Consider the following 19,645-nt stretch of genomic DNA (forward strand, 5'->3'; position numbering starts at 1 on the left):
TCATTGCACCATTAATCGATTGAGAGGTGCAGCGAAGCAGTAAACCGTATGCAGAATTGTGGAAACCCTTGTTTGTTGCCCAACCTAATCTTATCGCATAAAGTAAATACAGCCGACCACGAGCCCTGCTAAACGATTAAAACAGACGGAATTTCCACCATTCATATATAGCTGACCGAAAAGAGAACAAATTTCGGCAAAAATTGTAATAAAATATGATTTTTTTCGTAATAATTCAAATGTTAGTTTTTTTTTTTTTTTTTTTTTTTTTTCAAGAATATTAAATAGATGGACGCGGTATTTCGCTGCAACATTTTGATTTTATTTTGGTTTTAGACTGTGAATTATGAGCGCTCACGAGTCATAAAAATGAATAACTTTACGTCAAGTCAAATAATAGATGAATAAAATCGTTTCACAAACTTTGAGTGAAAAAAAAAATGGTGAAAAATTCTTGCAATGCTGATATATATATATATATATATATATATATTATACATATTTATACGTATACCAGGTATGTGCCATGCGGTAAATGGGCTTGACGTCACGATACTACACCATGACGCTGCCAAAGTGCCAAGCTGCACCGGGAATAGGGTTTTCTATATAACCACGTTAGAGTCCCGTCGACCGAGGCGGAGAGCGATGAATAGCGAGAATTTCCTATTATTAGATCACGTAGCGTTTATTTCCTTCATATATTGCGCGATCAAGAGGCGTCGATGTATTGTGCGCGGAGGAATTCCCACCCATGGATGAGCTAGAATCGAATTTTTGCTTTATTTTTGAACTCCTGATTACGATATGAAAAAAAAAAGAAGAAAAAACAAAACATTTCTAAAATCTAGAATAAGAAAAATTTTCGTGACGCAGGTTTGAAACAAGTTTTACTCCAGAAACAAACTAATTCTTGGGAAAAGTTCTGTCGTATTATCTTCTTCGATTATCTCAGAAGTTTCTCGAAAGTAACTGTCATACATACATTGATACAGTGATACAGTATCTAAGTGAAATATCTTTAACATCATCCGCTAGTGGGAATAAAATCTAATTGCGCAAATTACGTTCTGACTCAATGTGTGTACGGATTCTGCTCTGCGTGGGGTTAGAGAGACGATATTTCGGTGAAACGATTCGCAGAATTCTCAGCTATTTTAGGCTGATTGCAAAGCGTGTGTAAAAGACAACACCCGAAGTTATATTTGTCAGTATTTGTACCTAACCGTAGAGATCTTCGAATTACTTATATTTCCACATTATCACAATTTTATTTACAAAATAAAGTTTTTCCTCGACATAAATCGTGACACTAACTTTAACACGATAAATTTCCGGCTAGCCTGCAGAGGATATAGAAACAATCGTAATTAAATAATCGAGTTTGGTCAAATTATTTTTTTCGCCCCCATTACAGTTCCGAGATTTTCACGTTAATTTAGCGACAGAAGCTGTCGAGGCTAGGTAAGTCAAATATTTGCAACGATTGTAACTAAATCGAAGCGCGTGATAAAGGAGCTGTTATCGAGGCTCTATAACCGAAGCCTCGATTCCGGTTTGTTTGCCTTCGTTGAAAATTTCGACCCATTACCAAGGATGATATACGAAACATCGAAAATTCATCAAACTCGAAATATTCATCTCCAAGTATCAGGTTATAAGCGTAATCTCTTTGCTGACATAGGACGCGGTGGAAAAACGAAGAATCAAGAATATATCTCGTCTCCATATTATACCAACATTACAGACACAAAATTTCCAACTTATACCAGCCAGCATCAGGCCATCGGTGTTGAGAAAAGAGAGAATAATAAACGAACCATCAGATTCGAGATCGCAGAAACCCGAGGTCCTTGTTTGCTCCTTTAATTATCCCTTTTCCAGGATTACATCGCCTTGCCGTGACGATGTAACCGCTATTATCTAACCAGTTTACAGCACATCGAACACGCTGTAGCAGGTTGATGAAACAAAGGACTTTTAAACGGGTCGAAACAGAATGTTAGCGGAGCTGGAATTACGCAACTAGACGTCTCCGAACTTTCCGTTCCATCCACTTCGCCGTCTGGATGCTTCGGTGTAATATTCACCCTCTTTCAACCCGGCAAGCGAACGAATACGGCACGAGGCGTCGCGACGCCATACCATCCAGCGTCGCCTCGCCCCCGTTACACGAGCACGGCAGCAGCAGCGGTTTTTAACGTGAATTGGCGTAGCTCCCCCTCCGTTCCTTTTCCCTCCCCCCCCCCCCCCCCCCGCCCCTTTCCTCGAATGAAATATTAATCCACCATATTTTTATCCTCGTTTTACCTTTCTTCCTTTTCTTTTCATTCATCATGTTTTCGTCTTTCAACAAATTTCAACAAATTTTCTATCTTCTTCCGGCCCTCTTTACTTTTTTCGTATTATTGTTATTGTTTTCGTTGTTGTTTTTGTTGTTACTACTACTACTACTACTACTATGATTGTTATTATTATTATTATTGTTGTTGTTATTACAACTCTAATCTCAGCCTCGTACAAATACCGGAAAGCTGACGAATCGCGCCCCGAATATGCGCTGCACGTACGAATATATCTCTGTATAACCGCTTTGCTGTTTTCTCGAATACCTACGGCGGGAATCGATATTATAACAGTGAAAAGAATTTCCCCTGCGCTATGACCAATACCGACGTCTACGCGTGAGAAAAAAAAAAGAGAACATCTTTATACACGACGATTCTAAGCCAATGAAATAAAAACTAACCGGGTGGCATTTAATAATTTCTTTTATCAATAACTTTTCAAGATATTGAATTTCACTGATTTCGTAACATACGTTTTATATATATATATATATATATGTAAGGATACCATAACGTGGATTATTTGTGGTTTCATTGATTTATAATGATGCATAAAAAGAACAAAAAAAAAACATTACGTACGAGAAAAAATGTCAAGAGTATTTCGTCGAGAGAATCTATGTACATATGATAAATTTCGAATTTTATCTGGAGCGATTACAGACTAGAGTTAAAAAAGAAAATAGAAAAAAAAAAAAAAACAATTATTGTAAGTGTGCATAACCCACATTCGTACATATTTAACGCTGCGGAAGTTCTCAGCCTCCTTGGTCTAAGAGGACGGAGGATGGAGGATGGAGGATGGAGGATGGAAGATGGAGGATGGAGGGGGGTTGAAGGAGGCGCCGGGCTATGCTAGTCTCGTAATAACCTCGAGGCGTTGAATAATTCCGTTATCAACTCACCGGAACATTTCACGCCAATATAAAATATGTAGTTTAAATTCTATTACGTCGGTTAATTTGCTACCGATGGAATCTTGCCAAGATTTTCCGTAAGTCACCCCTATTAATAGGAGAAATTTCTTATACCTGCTAAACACGAAAAGTCTGACCCCCCCTTCCCATTCACACACCACCTTTTATACATAAATTCTCCGATATCGCATTGCGTCGATTAAATGTTTTTTTTCTTCTTTTTTATGGCTGATATATGCACGTTTTAAAACCAAGTTATTTAAAAATAAATTTATCGATCGGTATCGAATTTGTTGACTTTTTATATCAAATCTATACAACGTGTCTCGTTCAAATTACATTTTCTTATTTCATCCACCCACTTTTAAACAATACAAAAATTTTTCAAACTTATAAAAAATTTACTTCAATTTTAATTATTGGCAACGGCTCAGATACTGTTAAAGTTAGACCCATGAAAAAAAAAAAAAATGGTTTCAAAATTAACACGACAATGGTACAAAAAATGTGAATAAAGTACGATATCCGTGTGATTAAACTCGAATATTTAATTGTCTAACGGTGATATATAGTTATAGGAGTGATCAAAGAAGGGGGAAAGAAAAAAAAAAACTTGAACAAACAAAAGGTTCGAAAAATAGTACGAAAGGGAAAAAAAATAACCAATTTAATTACACCTCGAGACGCGTGGCGAAAAAAGCATTATTACACACACCGTGCGAATCCGAGCTAATGATCGCCCCGGGGGCATACGTATATATAATGGGGATGGGGGTGGAGGTGGAGGTGGGGGCGGTGAAACTGAGAGGCGTGCGAATGGCTGGGGATTCGGACGTGCGACAGTTCGGAGCTATTCCATCACCTACCATCGTTGGTTGGTTGGATGGTTGTCTGTCTGTCTGTCTGTCTGTCTGTCTATTGCAGAGGGAGCTGCAGGCTGCCTGCCGCCCCACTCGTGTATTTCTGGTAAATTAAATTATCGCAAACGAGAAGTAGAGAGAGAAGACCGTGAGTCATCCACGCCTCAATCCCGACTGATACAGTCATCCCCGAGGTTGTTGACGCGAAGGAAACGCAAACAGATTAGGATTTAGGATTTAGCTGTGTGTTATTGCACCCTAGACCGAAATTGTATAGGTACGTACGTGTAACTGACAGCGAAAGTGACGTATCGAAATTTCTTTTCTCACTCGACACGAAATTACTGTGAATTCGAGCCATTGCAATATTTTCTCATTTGATTTTTAGCCACAATATCAACCGCATCTTGATTTATAGCTGACTTTCGAAATCGATCAAGAATAGACTAATACAGTATGTATATAAGCGATATAAATTTGTTTGTTTTTGTTGCTACTGTTTTGAACTTATTTCATGAAATACACGTACAATTTCATTCAACGAATGTTACGTTGAAATTGAAAAACGCGACGTTCTCCGCTATTTTGTTTTAAAATCAACGCAATGTAGGTACAAATTTCTCCTTTAAGCGAATCTAATTCGAAAGTCTTTCGATTCTTTTATATCAAAAAGAATTGTTACAATGATAATCTAATTTTCTATTTATAAATATTTAACCTTTGTCGATAGATTTTTCAATAATAAAACATAAAGTTAACTTCGAACTCTTTTACAATTTACGACCAGCATCGTGAAATAATTGATTCAATTTAAAACTACTAAGCTCGATGGCTGATTTTTTTTTGATAATATCAAAAATCGAGACAAAAACAAAAGTAAGAATATTTAAATGAAATCTCACTATATAGTGTCTATATAGTTATACTGATGCTGATTTTTTGTCAGATCAATTATTCAATGTATTTCATTTGTTGCCTGGCGCCCTTCAACGAATCTATTGATAGTTAAATCAGTCGTAACAGCAATTCAAAGGGCGATGAGTTGTTCGATTGATTTATGATTTCACGCTAATTAGCAAATCTAAAGTGTACATGTAAAGTATGATATCGAGGCTGTAATTGGTAGAGAGAGAGAAGTGCACTAAAAGAGCAAAGTTACCTAATACAAAAAGTTTTCCATTTTCCCAAATCATCATTTCCAAAGTTACGGAAATACCTGAATCATTCAGTTCCATGACTAAGAGAAGAACCGATTGAATTTGTCAAAAATAAGGCCGTTGAATTTCTCACTTTCATTCTTACCGCCATTTGGCTCAAGTCCGACGACATTCTACAGTGTATGTGTAACGAAAAATCTGAGGAATTATTCACTCTCCAGCTTATATGGTGCTAGAGACATTATGTCCTTGCTTTTACGTGTATATACAAAGGTAGTCAAGAGGCATGACTTTCTTTTACTTCACGTTACATATTCGGTGTTAGATTTTCACATGATATTACGTATTAGAGATATGATCTATATACGTGTTTCTATACACAGGTGAGTTAATATCAAGTATAAAAGTTGAAAAATATTCTACTTACGAGTTTTGCAGGACTCTGGCGGAGGAACTTCGGTCAGCTGTAAAACAAAACCATCAAAATACAAAATAGTTCGTTTGGAACAAAATAAAAAATTCACCTAAACTATTTTTAACAAGATAGGTAGACCGCGGCAAAATGGAGTAACTACACCTTTCAAAAATGTGTGAATATCGGAAGTATATGATATTTTAAACAATTTTACTGGAACAAATTAAACAGTCTTAACGACGTTGAAGAGTTTCAGTGTTTAATTAGTGAAAATAGCTCGTCCATGTGATTATTCGTAATTAAGTTACTACCCCGTTTTGCCCCGGTCCTTTTTTCACTTACAACAAAAAATCATAATTCACGATTTATCGTAACAAAAGATAACTGATTGTGAGCAACGTTACACCACCCCCGAATCAAAAACGGAGTCGAATTTGAAAAATCAATTAATCAGCAGCACGCTCGCAAAGCTGTTTATGAATTTCGCTGTATTTATTATTCAATATTTTAGGATAAACAAAGCATTATGCAACAACCGCTTGCAGTGTTTGCTCCAACTGAACAATGCACAGGTGTATAATCTCCGGCTATTAGCGCACTCACACTGTACGATTATGCAGGGTTGCCAAATTGCAGTCTCGGAGGTGTTGTGCCTGAACCGCGACTAGAAAACACAGTAACTAAATATCTAATTACAACAGCACCAGTCTTGCCAAAACTGCAAATCGTTTTAAGCTCGCTTATATATGTATATCAGGATAATTATTCTATTATATATACATGTACGCTGGGTTTGCTGCAGTGCCGATGAATTTTGGCATACGTTAGACGCAAGTATGTACAGCAGCAAATCGTTACAGGGTACAGATGTATCATCCGTTAAAAATAATACCTGTATCTGCAAGAGTTGGAATATAACGATGCGAGACACTTGACGAGATAATCCGACTGGCGACTTTGAATCGAGCCAAAATCTCTGACCGGAAGCTTATATTTTTAGACACTTGAAAATTATCGGGATAAGGTTATTCACTCGGAAGTTGGGTGACCACGGAGAAGAATATCATCTACGTTCAATTTCTCTTCATCGATCTTTCAAAATGCCTGATTTACATCCATCGATTTCTCACATTTCAAGCGAATCGAATAATTCGTTTCGGTTCGCGTGTCGGGATTTCAAACGGTTGAACAAGTGATAGGTTAAATAAAAATTTTGAAGGAACAGAAAAATTACGAGCCATGCCAAAGTGCATGCGAAACCGCCATTTACACGTCATAGATCAACTAGCAAACATAATTTGCGCCCCCAAAAACGCCGAAGAACAATTGGTCGTGACACGATTTCCAGTTGATCGACGTTAATGTTGATCGAAAATCAAGGTTGGGACGAGCCAAGGTCACAGCCGAATATATAAAACTGAGTAAATCGGCTTGGCCATTATCCGTTTATCCATAACCGAATCACGATCAGACAGACTCACTTTTTAAGCTTCTATCGCTTGCTCGCGGTTTTCTCACAACGTGAAAACGAATGAATACTTACATTATAGTATTGTAATTTTCGTCTATTCGTGGACGTGTATTAGAGTAAATTGGATAATTTAAAATGGTTGTTTTACATTCTGTTTATAGTCCTCGCATACCAAGTATAACTGGTAAAATTTCCTCGACATTGTGAAATTCAGCAAAAAGAGAAAGAACCAAAAACTCCGTCAAATGTCAAAGGTTACAGACGTATCGAACGAAATCGATTCCACTGCATCTTGCCGATAATCATAGTGCACGCGACAGAATATTAGATTATTACGTCATTATAACCAGATTGATAGCCAGAATTTGAAAGAAAATTAAAACCTCCTTGCAAAAATATTCGAACTATAATTATATTTGCTATTTCAAAATTCTTTGTCAAAAAATTTTTTTCATCCATTTCGATAATTCCTTTGCCGCGAAATATTATATGCAGACTTGAAATTTGAGACTGAGCAAGAAGTAAAAAGAAAAAATGAAAAATCTATTTTTCCGAAGTGATTTAAATGAATGAGAAAACAAGCTGCATCGGATAATACACGTCCAGGGGGCAGGACTAAACGGTGACGAATTGAAATAAGCGTAATCTCCCCACGTGGCCGACCCAATTTCGCAGGAATTTTTCATTCCCAAGCCACTCGGGGGCAGGTAGCTTCGGTATTGGTCTTTGCCAGTTGCTCTTCTTGACTCGAAGCCAACTAGCACGAACTATTTACTGCCAAGTATAACGCTCCTCGACAACGTTCTCTTCCATGCACGAGCAGCACTGAAACCCCTTCCTAACGATATAAACTAAAATAACGCCAAGTAAACCTTACCACTGCAGTCCTGCATGACATGTCGGCTAAGATCGAATTCTACGCGTCACTCGCCCAGTTAGCGATTATTTTGAATGCAGCTTATATCGGTGCTATTACACATTTCGCATTTCGTTCATTCATTACCCATGTAGGTAAATATTCAAGATTCCAACAAGTTACAAAGTTTTTTCAAGAGGATATTGCCACTGAACAATGTTCTTATAGATTATATATCAGTAGAATAGCAATGCGAGTTCTGAACGCAGATTCCTTTATCGACCTTTTACCGACACTTAGCCAAGACACAAACCTTTTTCTAAAACGTTCGAGTACGGGAGACAAGTTTATACTCGCGAAAGCTGGTATTGAGAGAGAAAAAAAAAAAACGAAAAAACACAATATGAAATGCGACTCCTGATTGATTAAAAAAAGAATATTCAATAAACAGAAGTCTCTGTAAATTGGTATGAAAACGAAATGGAGCTTACACGATGGGTAAACGATCGTGAAAAACGAGCCCTCGAATCTCGGATCGTTTCTTTGGTCCGAATAACAGGTAAATTGTTGAAATATTGAACACGCAAATAATGAACGAGTTCTCTGTTTATTATACCAACACAGAGCTGTGATTCACACATTGTTACATGGGAATTACGTAGTGAATCGGAAAAATAATTGGCACAGCACTACCGGTTGCCCCATACAGAGGCGACGAGAGTGAGTGAAGAAGAAGAAAGTAAATGAATAAAAAGGAAAAGAAAATGAGTAAGTTATTCATAGAATTGGTCGTCGCCTTCGTCGCGTAGGGTCGAAAGTCGAAACGTGAAAGGCGAAATGCGAATTCCCCTCTTGGCCGCAGTCAGCGGTCATGAAACGATGCGGTGCGGGATCCGCGAGGCAAACGAAGAAGCAAAACCCACTGAGAGACGGTGGGAAGAAGAGAAAACTTCAAAGAACCGTTAGTGTCGGTAGCCCAATGGGATGCGATGCGCGCGGAAGTGTCGAGGGGCGCAACTCAAACGTAGATCTATACGAGGGTATCCTTCTATAATACACGTACGCGAAAAGACAAATTCTCCTTTTTTACTGTCCACGTATTGTTTAATTCAGTGCAGCAAGCAATCAGGCAAACTTCGATCGATAAAAGCGGCAGTAAGTAGGCATGCAAGTGCAACAGCGGACAAGGGCAGGTACATTGACGTTCTTTAGAGCTGATGGACGGTGAGGGGAAGGACAAAAACTTAAAGTGCAACTTTGATCGTTCGGTCGTCGTTTTTTTTTTTACCCTAGAAATTTTTGCCGATATTGACCAATTATTGTCAACATTTTGATACATTAAAATAGGTATGAAAAAACAAAATTGCAATGTTCTAGTTTGCACGATAGTGTCGGATTAACGCGGCTACTTTGTATCCGTAAAATTTGACACCAGCGAAGAAAAATGTCTATAAGTATAGATATTCTAATTTATTATTGACTGGGAAATACCAACGATGATTGCATAAAATCAAAGCAATTACCAACCAAATGATGAATCGCAGGGAAAAACAGAGATTTTTCTAAGACTCCGCATCGATCGTCGACCTAATTTCAATCGTCAGTTTCTGTGACTGTGAAAACGAAGAGTATCTGTATCGTACGAGCAAAACGAATTTCGATGGAACAATTCTTCGCAAAGATATTTGAATAGAAATATTATTTCGCAAGTAGTAGGATAGAATGGGGCAAAGTGGGCACCTTAAAATTTTTGATATTTCAAAAAATTTGAATGCAAAGTGGGTCTCCTGCGAGTTTTTAAATAACAAGGCATAAAGTTGACCACCTAAACTTTTTATCAAATATAAATTATTCGGAAATCATTTATTCGAGTAACAGCACAACTCATAACGCGAAACGTTTCAAGTTGTGCTTTACTGTAAACTCGTCAAAATCAAATAATTTTCTGAACTTGAATTTACGATTACTTTTTCTCAAGAAAGCTAGATAATAATTCAAAATAATTGTTGATATGAAAACTAAACATTTTATTCTGATTTCACGCATTATTTTCTTAAGAGGCCCAGTTCGCTCCTATAAGATACTTTGACAATTATTATCGAATTAACGATCTTTTGTCGTTCAAACACAAACAGTACCATCAAAATTTTTATTCCTTCATATAAACAAAGAATTTTTTGTTAGCTCAAAATATGCTGAACGTGACGTACAGTCGCGATATTTTCCTCATTGTCAAAGTCAACTCATACTGATTAACTCACTCTGGCTGAACAGGTTGTTGACGTTTGGCCGGCCAAACGTTAAGGTAACCTCAATCCTGTTACTCGGGGATCTGTCGTTTTACAAGCCCAACGTTGAAATTTGCCAGACTGATCATGCCTCGTTGTCGGAATACGTATATCATTAGATTGCAGACCAACGTTAAATTCATAGAAAAACGAGACAAGGTTTCCGTCCCTTTATTCCACTTGTTCTTATTCTTCTTCGACAATCACGAACCGTTATAATTAAATCACAATCGTCACCCCGCGGGATTCAATTATCATAGTGAATTGAATTCTACTTTGTTTTTGTTTTTTGTATTTTTCATTCCCTACTTCATTTCACAATTCCGTTATAATCTTCACACGGACAAAAAGACTTCCAAGTAGTTGTTGACTACTACGACAACGACGACAGGGGATTGTAACGTCGTAATGAGTGCGTAAAATGTAGTTGTTTCATCACACGAGCAAACGAGATACGATGAAATGTTTTCGCAAGAATTTTATATACTTGAGAAAAGAAGAAAGAAATGTTCACGACTTCGCTTCCCTTCACCCCGGTCTTTAATAATCGTACTTAAACTTTACGCGTAATTGCAAGTCAACGAATCGCATCCGTTCAATTGAATCGTTAAACCGAGGCGTATAAAAATAATGAGGACAACGTTGCAACCGAAGGTCGGATGGGAATCGGAATCAAGATTGAGGAGACATCAAGTATTTTTAAAAATACCTCACTTGATGGTTTTTGCATAAATATTAAACTGTCGTTAAAATCCTTACCTTGGGAATGCTGTACGGGTTGAAGGTAAATTTTGATTCCAACTCTTTCCGCGGAGTTTGGGCGATAGCTGTCAATGGTGTGATAGGCACTGTCATCTCCTGAAAAAAGCAATCAGAATCAGGTTTAATACAACTCGAAGAAAAGGATAATTCATTAAATTCACAATAAAAATTGTGAACGGTAATTTTAAGGTTTTTCTTTCACACGTAATACGATTGAATGATTAATCAATCAATCAATCAATCAATCAATCAATCAATCAGCAGGGATACTTTCGCGGTTCATACGAGAAGAGAGAAAAAAAACTTTAAACACGAGTACTAAAAATTATAATACTAGAAGAATTTGGCGCACTTCCGCCGTTCCCGACACGCTTCGAGTCTCTCTTCATTCGACCATAACTACCGGCGTGTCCCTGGTCCAAAATTAAACTCACGTTACGCGGAATTACCATTCGTAACAACAATTATATTATACCTATAAATCGAAAGTAATCAGTGGTTATATCCGCGAGTGATAAGCCGATTTTTCAAAAGAGTTTCATGAACAATTTTTCACTTCAAAGAAATCAATTCCTACGTCGGCGTAATTACCGCAGTGCACTCGTAGTGGGCGAGAAAAAATCTGCACGTTTGTACAGCGAGACTAAAAACGCGTTACACATCGTATATGTTTACGCAATAGGATTCCTCGAGAAGTGGGCCATGCCTTGGTATGTACAACTCTTGCTACGCCTCCTTGAGTAGTTTTGACAGTTCGGTATATAAAGAAGAACCACGAAGCTGACGACGCGACGCCCCGCAGAGATCCAGACGTCGAGTGCATGGCGTCGCGCGTCGTTTTGTACACGCTCTGAGGTTCCAGATTTTTTTTGCTTTTCCTCTTTTTTGTATTTTTTAAAGTTCTGTACCTCAAAAGGTAAGAGCGGAATAATTATAGGATCACTTTTTATCGAGAACGAGTTGCAGTATCAATTTGAAATTAATATCAAATAACAAGGTCTACGGTGATTTGAATATGTAAAAAGTTCAAGCTTGTAAGTCAATGAAATCAAAAGATACGGCTGTTTAAAATGTCAAATATTTTCAGAATCGCAAACCCACTCATAAAAACCCATAGGATACTTCCCGTTGACCTAGAAACGTGAAATTTTTTAGAGAAGCAAAGTCTCACGGCACAAGTGAAGAAAAAAAATCCGTAAATAGTTAATTTGTGCGGTTATATCCGCATAGAAAAAAAAATCAATAAATTTAGAAAAAAAAATAAAAATAAATAATGTTTGTATTTCTAATTTATATTTATGTCTATTTAGTCAACGATAGTAATAATGTATCGGTCTGCAATAGCTTGCGATAAAATCTGAAATAGTTTTAATTATAAATCTGGGCGTTAATAGTTGCGTGTTGAATGCTTATTTTAGCTTGTCAGATCTTTATACGTGGATCGCGAACGTAATGATTTATCATCGATAGTAAATATATATTTCGTAGTTAAGTTAATCTCTGATCAAAGAACAATTCGAATAATCGTCGAATCCTATAGTTCCTTGAACTTGACACAATTCATTGCAGTCTGACGTACGGTATTGACGAATAAATAATAATCTACGAATTTAATAATAGTCAGAAATATTGTTGCCTGTCTCACGTGATAAAATTTTAGGTACTGAAAATGCAATTTCGATAAGAAAAATTACAGTTAGTATAATTTTTTCCATCCAGGAAATCACTTAAGGAATAATTATCCGTCGTAACTACTCTGAAATGAGTATAATAATTATACAAATGAAAAGCAGAATTAAGCAAAAGATCGAATCTATACAAGTGTTTCACGAATTTTAATGTATTATTTGAAACTATTTTTTTTTTTTTTAATCCATACACAATTAGAGAGATAAAAAACAAACGAGATATTACGATTTCACACGTTGTTTGCAATGTAATAATCTATACGAAAAATTGAATACATATATTTAGCAAATATTTTTCGTATCGGCATGCAATATGGTATTTATAATATACGCATTATATGAAACACATTAAAAGCGCGATAAGCGCGACAAATCGACAGAGTTGTTACGTCGATAAGTTATCACTCATAATACAATACCTGTTTTACCTAGACGGTGGTTTTCTACGACCGCGGATTAATTATCATTAACTAAAGAGTTTGTCTCCGTGTACAACCGTAGTTAAATAATTTATTTTAAATGGAAACTTTGCATAACAAGCTGCGCCAAGGTCCTAAATATTTGGGATTCCTAAACGAACGAGGATAGCGAGGAGGAGAAGGAAGAGTGCCAGGCAACGCTTGCATATGCATGACGACGACGTTTGCACACCCGGTATACATAAATTTCTCGTGTTATTTAAATTCAACGAGTTAAGCTTGGCCGAGAGTAGTTTTTTTTTTTTTTTTTTTTTTTTTTTATCTACCTACCTACCTACCTACCTACATCATCATATAAAACTTGAACAATTTTAACAAGCCACTTGATCTAACAACCGCACTCTAGTAAGACAATTAGACACGAGTCCGCTGTGTGCAATGCATTCAGAAAGAATAAAAACATAAAGCACGGAAGGACCTTAATTTCAATATTAAGTAGGATACCGATCGGAATAAGCCGCTTCTGCACCAAAAGCCGAGCCATCTTGACTTCAACAAGGATGTACGAGCGAGAGGGAGAAGAAATAAGGCGGTTAAGGCAGGGGTTAAGCACCTAGGTCGTGAAAATTTGTATATAATGCGTGCGTACGAAGGGTACATATACCTATACAGCTATATTGTACACACACCGTGTACTGCGCAATGTTACAGGAGCGTGAGAAAGGTCCGCGGAGATGAGATAAGCCACAAAACACACGGTGAAGTATCATTTGGGGGGAAAAAAAAAGGATGAAAAATAAAATCACACGGATGAAAGAAAAGCTTGTTTGTAGGTACACAGAGAAATAAGCGAAGCTTTTCATTTTAGTCGCAGCAGCTGTGGCAGCTCGTGGTATTATTTGGACATATTTTTTTTTTCTTATTACACGGTATAATATTGTTGTGGTCAAGATATTTTTTTCGGTTTTTTTTTTTTTTTTCTTTTTCAGACATCTTTCATACTGCTTAACTTTATTTTACAGTTATATTATACAGACTGATAATTATCGCACCGTCATTGCGGTGACTTTCATTCATCAACTCCACGCATCAATTAATTACGGAGCAATTTCGGTGTGAAAAAAGGTGTTAAGTATAGCACGGTGTTGTTAACAAGGTTAAATTGATTATTCTTAAAGCTGATATTCGATTTAAAGAATAATCGTCAATCACGACTTGGAAGGAAGTATATTCACGTGTTGTATTATCATATTAATTTAAGTTGAAATTAATGATCGAATAGTAGACAGACATATTGAATAAAATTATCGTCATGTGCTAATCTGATAATAAGAAGATTGAGGGTGGGAACAAAAGTAGAAAAGAGTACATACCTTGAGAATGTGATCCACGTCCGAGGCGTTTTCAGAAGCAGAAAGCCGGGACATTGAGCCCTGAAACACAGAAGAAATCCACGTTTTAAATAAAAATGTTATTTATACACGGTTGGAAATAAAACAATCGAAACTGTTTTTTCTTGTCTATTTTTTCTTTGTGAATATTACCAAACGTTACAGGATTATCTTTAAATTCTTTTTAATAAGCATGGAAAAACGACAAGTAAAAAAGTTTTTTCACATTTTTATATACCTATAAGAAAATGCAAAATTTTTATTTCATTCGTGTAATTATTCTTTCTAGAAACTAAAGTTACGTTCTGTAGATTTCGCTGAAAGTTTATAAGTAATTTTCAATAAAATAAAAACAATGGAATCAAACTTATGAAATGATTTCGTCATATATATGTTTCTCTTTTTCGTCCTTTACCGAAAAATTGGCATTACTTTAATAAACGCAAGGCAACATCAGCAAGAGCAAGAGCAAGAGCAGCAGCAGCAGCAGCACACCTGTCGCTTCGGGCGTTAATTACAGGTATTTTATAGCTCAGGGAAAGCTGCTCGTTTCGTGATGCGACTTTCTCGAAATGGCGAATGCCATCCTAGGAGCTGCTGGCTGTGAAGTCGTAAATATAAGTCCCAGAACTGCTTTGACACGGCTCTTCTTCTTTTCGCGGGAGGCGTTAATAATTTTCTCGCTTGCGTTTTTTTCCCTTCTGAGCTTTTTCCCCCGCGGGCGTGTTTAATTTACCGAATACTTAAATACACCCGCGTATAAAACGCCAAGGTACTTCTTCGCGTTCATCTCGTTTACTTTTTCTTTCTTTCCCCCCCCCCCCCCCCCCCCTTGCAACAAACAAACTCAACTCGTTACATCTGCGCCAAAATTACTGTTCAAAACAAATTTCATGTTAATCCCCGTATAATGATGCATAAATTTACAAGTTTGCTCGAATAACATTGTACGTACATAAAAATTAATCAGGAATCACCCGAATTTATTTTTTACGTTTTCTATTTCAAATACAGAAGAAAAAAAAAAAAATCAACGCGATTTTATCCGCATATTCAAAACTCACTACTTTCTAAGCTTTGAAGTTTTTTTTAATTCTTTTTTCACTATAATTATACTGATTTATTATCAATCTTTTGATTAGCACAATAAATACACGATTAGAAGAAAAAAAAAACGTCCCAGCAGGTCGATTAAAATTTTTTGGTTTGATATAACCATTTTTTAATGAATTACCAAGCGAAAAAAGAAAAACTAAAATTTACAAGCTAAATGTTGATATGACGATTTAAATGTCTCTACGAGCGTTACGAAAACTATTGAAATAATTTCAACAGAAAAAAGTATTCGAAAATATTGTTCCATTTTGAAATTTGGCGATGACAAGGCTGGCCAAATATGTGTAATAGATATAGATAATCAAGATAAGTATCGAAAAGACTCACGTTGTCCATCGGTAACCGCGACAGATGACTGCCGGCGTTCTGCAGTCTTCCGGAACCAGAAGCGGACGCGTTACTTCCGTTTCCACCGCCGCCAGCGCCCCTGGGAAGAGGGTTGGGAGGCCCCTTGGCGGGCAAAAGACCGTGACTTCGATGATCGTTGCTGCCACCACCGTGCTTCACGGGTTGTCCAGGGTAGCCACCCCTTCCCATGTACGGGGGTTTGCCGTCAGCAGGTTTTACGTAGCCACCGCTGTTTTGAGCGGCGTGCGTCCCGCCGGAACTCGGACGAGGTCCTCCGGGCTTTTTGAACTCTTGAGTCATCGGCTTCCGCTGAACCAGAGTCCCGGCATTCGGAGCACCTTCGACCCGTGGCACGCCCTCGATTCCTATCAGCCTCTTAGAGTCGTCAAGGAGGTGTTTTACCAGGTAGAAATCACCCAGCGTTTCCTGCACGTGTCGGGCCGCCGGATCCTCGGGGTGGTTAACCTGAAACAGAGCGATTCAACCTCAGCTTTATTTTCAAATGCCATTGATTTTCTCCATCGTTGATATCCCGGACTTTTGTTGGATACCTTGGAATTGAATTAACGAAGAATGGAATTGAATCAAGATGATCGTTACAAGTAATACCGATTCAATTTATTCTACACATTCATAACATTTTGAAATTGAATTTTAAGAATTTCGCTGAAACTGTAACACTTTCAACGTCTGCACAGCGAAAGTTCGACTTTCAAATTACAGTTTTTTCCAAAAGTTCAATAAAACTCTCTCACAGTTTCATGATTTTTCAGCTTTCAACCCTGAAAACACAGCCACGATTCTCGTTTATACACGCGATCCTGAATTCCCTATATTCTGCGAGATCTTGAGGATCAAAAAAACGATTTTCCTTGAATCTCTGCTGAGTTTGGTACTTCGGTGTCAGTGAGACGAGATTAATGAACGCGGATTTTCGAGCAACTGGTTGCCGCGGGTAGAAATTGTCTCGAACGACGATTAGGCGGAGAATTAAATCCCAATTACAGGGTAGAGTTCGAATCTTGATGATCCGCCCCGCGAGCGAGATCGACTTCTTCAAAATTCTAGCTCGTTTACAATTTGTTCCGATTGAAAAACGGAATAAAAAAACAACGCAAGATCAGCCTGAGCTTTTCGATGCGCGCTGAGACCTTCACGCTTTGCAAAGACGTGAAAGCGAGCTGTTAATCCCCTTGAAATGACTGAAGAAAGCCAGACGCAACAGAGACCGAAAGGAATATACTCGAATGAAATATCTAGGCTAGACTCACATTCGGATATGCGCAGCGAATATACAGTCGATCAAAAGTTGTTTTTTTTATATTTTTTGTTGTTCCAATTCCATTTCAACGAACAGTAACAACTCCATATTTTCAAACGATCGCATTAACTTTTCAGTTCAAAGTTTTTCTTGCGTAAATATCCGCAATACCGATGATAATTTCGATGGAGTAATCAATTTTCCACGTTTCTGCAATAATGTTCGCGAAAAAAAAAATTTCCTGCACATTCTGCGATTTTTTACACTATTCTGGGTCGTAAGTAAATAAGATTTATCATGATTAGAAAATGAGATGCGGCTGTTTCATATTTGTTTGCATCAAAAAAAAAAAATTCTTCTTTTTCTTCTTCTTCTTGTAAAAAAAAGAAAAAATTTGACTTTTTTCAAGTGGAATAAATACAGAAAAAAAATAATTTATGCAAGCATTTGATGACCTGAGGGAAATTACTCCTCGATTTCACTTGGAATTCCCTCATATATACATACATCACGTCTCAAAATTGTTCGACGCAACGAGAGTTTACGATTCGAATAGCAGTTTAATCATATTTGCCAATTCACATACGACACATAGACACTTGGACAATATATAACTCCTACCCCAACAGTTAAACAAATTTCAATCAGCTACCACCACCACCACCACCACCACCACCACCACCACCCCCAGCAGGTCGACGTGAAAACAAATTGCACTTCGATTTGTCTCGCGATCATGCTGACAAGTGACAGGGGGTATGTATACAAAGCTTATAATGCAGAATAGCACAGCATCGTTCAGTCCGCCATTGTTTACGCACGTCGATGACGTTGCGGCGATCACGCAGGCCAGACGCGATGCGATGCGTTATCGCGTGTCAGACGTGTCATTCGTGACCATTAGTTACACCGATTCGAGTTTATGATACACTCAACTTTTATTTATATTTACCACCGCAGTTCGTTAGCACGCTTCGGTTATATATATATATATATATATGGCTGATTCTGTACATTTTCATAATAATTCGCTGCACGATCGTATAGCTACCGCGTGCTTTGTAATTCAATTTAATCGTACGTCGGTTCTCGTCATTCTTTTACCCGTCGATATCGATTTTCTATTCTAAAATTGACGATTCATGATGAAAATATTGATTTCCGATTAATTTCACTTGCTGGCCGGATAACATACTCCATATGTACGTAACACATGCGTGTAATGTTGTTATATCATTACAGACTTATATATTTGAGTAGTTTCTTTTTTTTTTTTTTTTTTTTTTTTCAAAGATATTTTTATACCTACTTATCTCTCTCGTCGAGAAAAAACAATATCGGAACAAGAAATTGATATTGAATCATCAGCTGATTCGAAAATTGGTTTTTCTAATAATATACAAGACTGTGAATCTATTTTCATTACATGCCACATTATATACACTAAATCTAAATCAAACGACTAAACAGATCCACGATATTGTAATATATTCAAGTATGCAATAATCTATATACGAGGTTCAACAAGCAAAATTGCAGCGAATAACCGTCTATAAAATAAGCCTCGATCAACGACAAGAGAAAAACATAGAAAGAAAATGATTACGGCATCGATCCCGAGGGATAAATCCTTACGATATACATCCATATCGTACATCCCCGTAATATGTGCTTCGGAGATCCCTGTAAAAGAGAAAGAGAGAGAGAGGACCGATAATAAATAATCGAGCTTTATGGACCAGCCGACACGAGAGACATTCGAGTTGCTCTGAGATGATGGTATTATACCTATATACGATGCTGCAGATGCCGGCACGCCGCGATTGCTGACGAAATGCATGAATTTGTTGCTCGGTATGCAGAGGAACGCGATTTACCGACACCTGTAATCAATTCTATTATACCCCCGTAAAACGGGGGCCGGATGATCTCTATCTTTAGTTGGGCGGTGCTGGACGGTGCAAATCTACGAACAGGTGGGTATAATACCTAGGTGAGTTATAGATGCATGCAGGATATAGTAACGTGAGTACTGAGTAAGTATATGTATATGTATACCCGATGCCTCAGTAAATCACGCGGATATAAGCTGTGAGCTAATTATTGTGTACAACATACAATAATCTGTAAAATAAACTTGAATTTTTATCAATTTTTTATCCAAAAGTAAAATTTTCATATATGTAATTATAACTTGCAATTTTAAATTTCTTGCACCATTTAGAAACTCGACAACTTGTGAAACGAAAATTCGCTTCATATTTTTCGTCTATTCAATTGCGTGATCACTGTGTAAAAATATTATCGTTCGTGAAAAATCGTGTAAAATTGTTTTGCGTCAGAGAAAA

The 19,645-nt window shown here is 37.2% G+C and overlaps 1 protein-coding gene across 5 annotated transcripts in view; it reads right to left on the reverse strand.

Moving 5' to 3' along the window:
• The window catches only part of LOC124412107 (AF4/FMR2 family member lilli), a 203,743-nt gene that overhangs the window by 40,822 nt on the left and 143,276 nt on the right, over positions 1-19,645 (reverse strand). For all 5 annotated transcript variants that reach the window (XM_046891730.1, XM_046891731.1, XM_046891732.1 and 2 more), the window contains 4 exons: positions 16,016-16,501; positions 14,555-14,614; positions 11,072-11,170; positions 5,710-5,746 (listed from right to left, as the gene is read on the reverse strand). In XM_046891730.1, coding sequence (XP_046747686.1) covers positions 5,710-5,746; positions 11,072-11,170; positions 14,555-14,614; positions 16,016-16,501 — 682 coding nt within the window. The remainder of the gene's footprint in view (positions 1-5,709; positions 5,747-11,071; positions 11,171-14,554; positions 14,615-16,015; positions 16,502-19,645) is intronic.

This window comes from Diprion similis, chromosome 11, assembly GCF_021155765.1.
Source record: "Diprion similis isolate iyDipSimi1 chromosome 11, iyDipSimi1.1, whole genome shotgun sequence".
Taxonomy (NCBI): domain Eukaryota; kingdom Metazoa; phylum Arthropoda; class Insecta; order Hymenoptera; family Diprionidae; genus Diprion; species Diprion similis.